At 66.7% G+C, this 1,877-nt stretch overlaps 1 protein-coding gene across 1 annotated transcript in view; it reads right to left on the reverse strand.

Annotated features, from left to right (window-relative positions):
* Nucleotides 1–748: 748 nt before the first annotated feature.
* The window catches only part of SP8 (Sp8 transcription factor), a 2,468-nt gene continuing 1,339 nt past the window's right edge, over nucleotides 749–1,877 (reverse strand). The window contains exon 2 of the mRNA XM_023732269.1: nucleotides 749–1,877. This exon is cut by the window's right edge and continues 317 nt beyond it. Within this exon, the coding sequence (XP_023588037.1) occupies nucleotides 749–1,877 (1,129 nt within the window).

A 1,877-nucleotide genomic window follows, 5' to 3' on the forward strand; every position in this document is an offset into this window, starting at 1 on the left:
GTTTTTTAGTTAAAAAAAAAAAATGTTATAAAGATGAAAGAAGACTGCTGCAGCGATTCGCCAAGATTGCCCTTTGCTACAACTTGCATCGGTTCCACCTCAGGGAACAAAGAAAAAGAGGCAAAGCTGACACTGAGAGAGCTAAACTCGGCGAACTCGGGTTTTCGTACTGCGAAATGGGCACCCTACGGAGCTCCTACGGCTCTGCGCAGGGCGGGCGGCGGCGCACAGCGGCCAGGCACAGCACTCCGAAGCCAACGCGTCCAGAACCCCAGTATGCAGCTGCCCCGGCGGGAATTCCCCGCCCCGGCCTCCTTCCTCGCCCTCTCCAAGGCGCCGGCTCAACCGCGTCCCCGCCCGCACCGAGACCCGCGGTCTCCCAGGCACTGGGTTTGTCCAGCGCTACCTCCGCTCCTCTAAACTTTATGCCCATCACAGCCTACGGATGCAAGAGGGCGGACGAGGACTGGAGGACAAGAACAACCTGTCCAGCGAGGCGCTGGTTGGAACACTACGGGGCTCGGGTAGTGTTACCCAGTGGAGACAGAAAGGCAGGGCCTGGGACAACAATGCGTGTTACTTACATGTCCATATTCCCTTTACAAAGTTAAGCATAGAGGGAGGATATATAGAGAAAGAGAGAGAGGGAGCAGGGTACAGTAGAGAAAGGCTGGCGTTGAGGCCAGGGCAGAAGGAGCCCAAGCGGACCGGGGGTGGGAGGGGGTTTGGGAGAGGGGCGGGGTGCGCGTCACTCTAGGCCGTTACGGTGCCCTGGCTCAGGGGGCTGCAGCAGCTCTGGGGAGTGGCAGGGCGGGCTGCCCGCGGCGCTGTGCTCACTGTCGGTGTCGCTGCCTTTCTTGCCGCCGCTGCCTGAGCCCACCGAGCCGCCGCCGCCGCCGCCGCCGCTGTGCGTCTTCACGTGCTTGCTGAGGTGGTCGCTGCGCATAAAGCGCTTGTTGCAGACAGGGCAGGCGAAGCGCTTCTCGCCTGTGTGGGTCCGCAGGTGCCGCTGCAGCTCGTCGGAGCGCGTGAAACGCTTGCCGCAGAAGAGCCAGTTGCACACGAAGGGCCGCTCGCCCGTGTGCCAGCGCAGGTGCGCCTTGAGGTGCGACGTCTTGCCGTACACCTTGCCGCAGCCCGGGATGTGACAGCTGTGCAGACCCTTGCGCCGCAGGCTCGCCCCGGCCGGGCCCAGCCGCTCAGCCTCCTGGCAGTTGGGGCAGTCGCAGGTGGCGCGACCCGAGTAGCGGCGAGCCGAGGAGCGCGGGGAGCCCCCCAGCGGCGCCGACGGCCCGGCGCTCAGCATGGAGCCCCCCGCGCCGGCCAGCGGCGACGGGGCCGAGTCCGGGTAGGAGCCGGGCAGCACGGGCTTGAAGCCGTCCATGAGGTGTTGCCCGGCGGGGCTGAGCAAGTGCGAAGAGGCGCCGCTGCTGAAGGCCGAGTGGCTCAGGCCTGAGTAATCCGAGTTGTAGCCTCCGAGCGGCGAGTGCAGCGAGGTTTGGAGCCCCCCGGCGGCAGGGTGCAGCGAGCCGGGCAGCGCCGCCGCGCCGTTGGGGTTCTGCACATCGATCCAGCCGGCGCCCATGTCCCACCAGCTGGAGGCGCCGGCCGAGCCCACGTCCCCCGCGGCGCCCAGGCCCGGGTGCGAGGGCTTGAACCATGACTCGTACGGGTGCGCCATACCCACGCGCGGGTAGATACCCTGCAGCCCGTCCACCGAGGTGTGCACCTTGGAGATGAACACCGGCTGGTGGGAGCCGTCCTGCGAGTGCGCGGAGGAGCCTCCGCCGCCCCCGCCGCCCCCGCCGCCGCTGCTCCCGGATACGCCGGGGGCCTGGAACACCGAGTAGTCGTTGGCGAAGGGCGAGCTGGAGGCG

The sequence above is a fragment of the Trichechus manatus genome, unplaced genomic scaffold (genome assembly GCF_000243295.1).
Source record: "Trichechus manatus latirostris isolate Lorelei unplaced genomic scaffold, TriManLat1.0 scaffold00050, whole genome shotgun sequence".
Classification (NCBI taxonomy): Eukaryota; Metazoa; Chordata; class Mammalia; order Sirenia; family Trichechidae; genus Trichechus; species Trichechus manatus.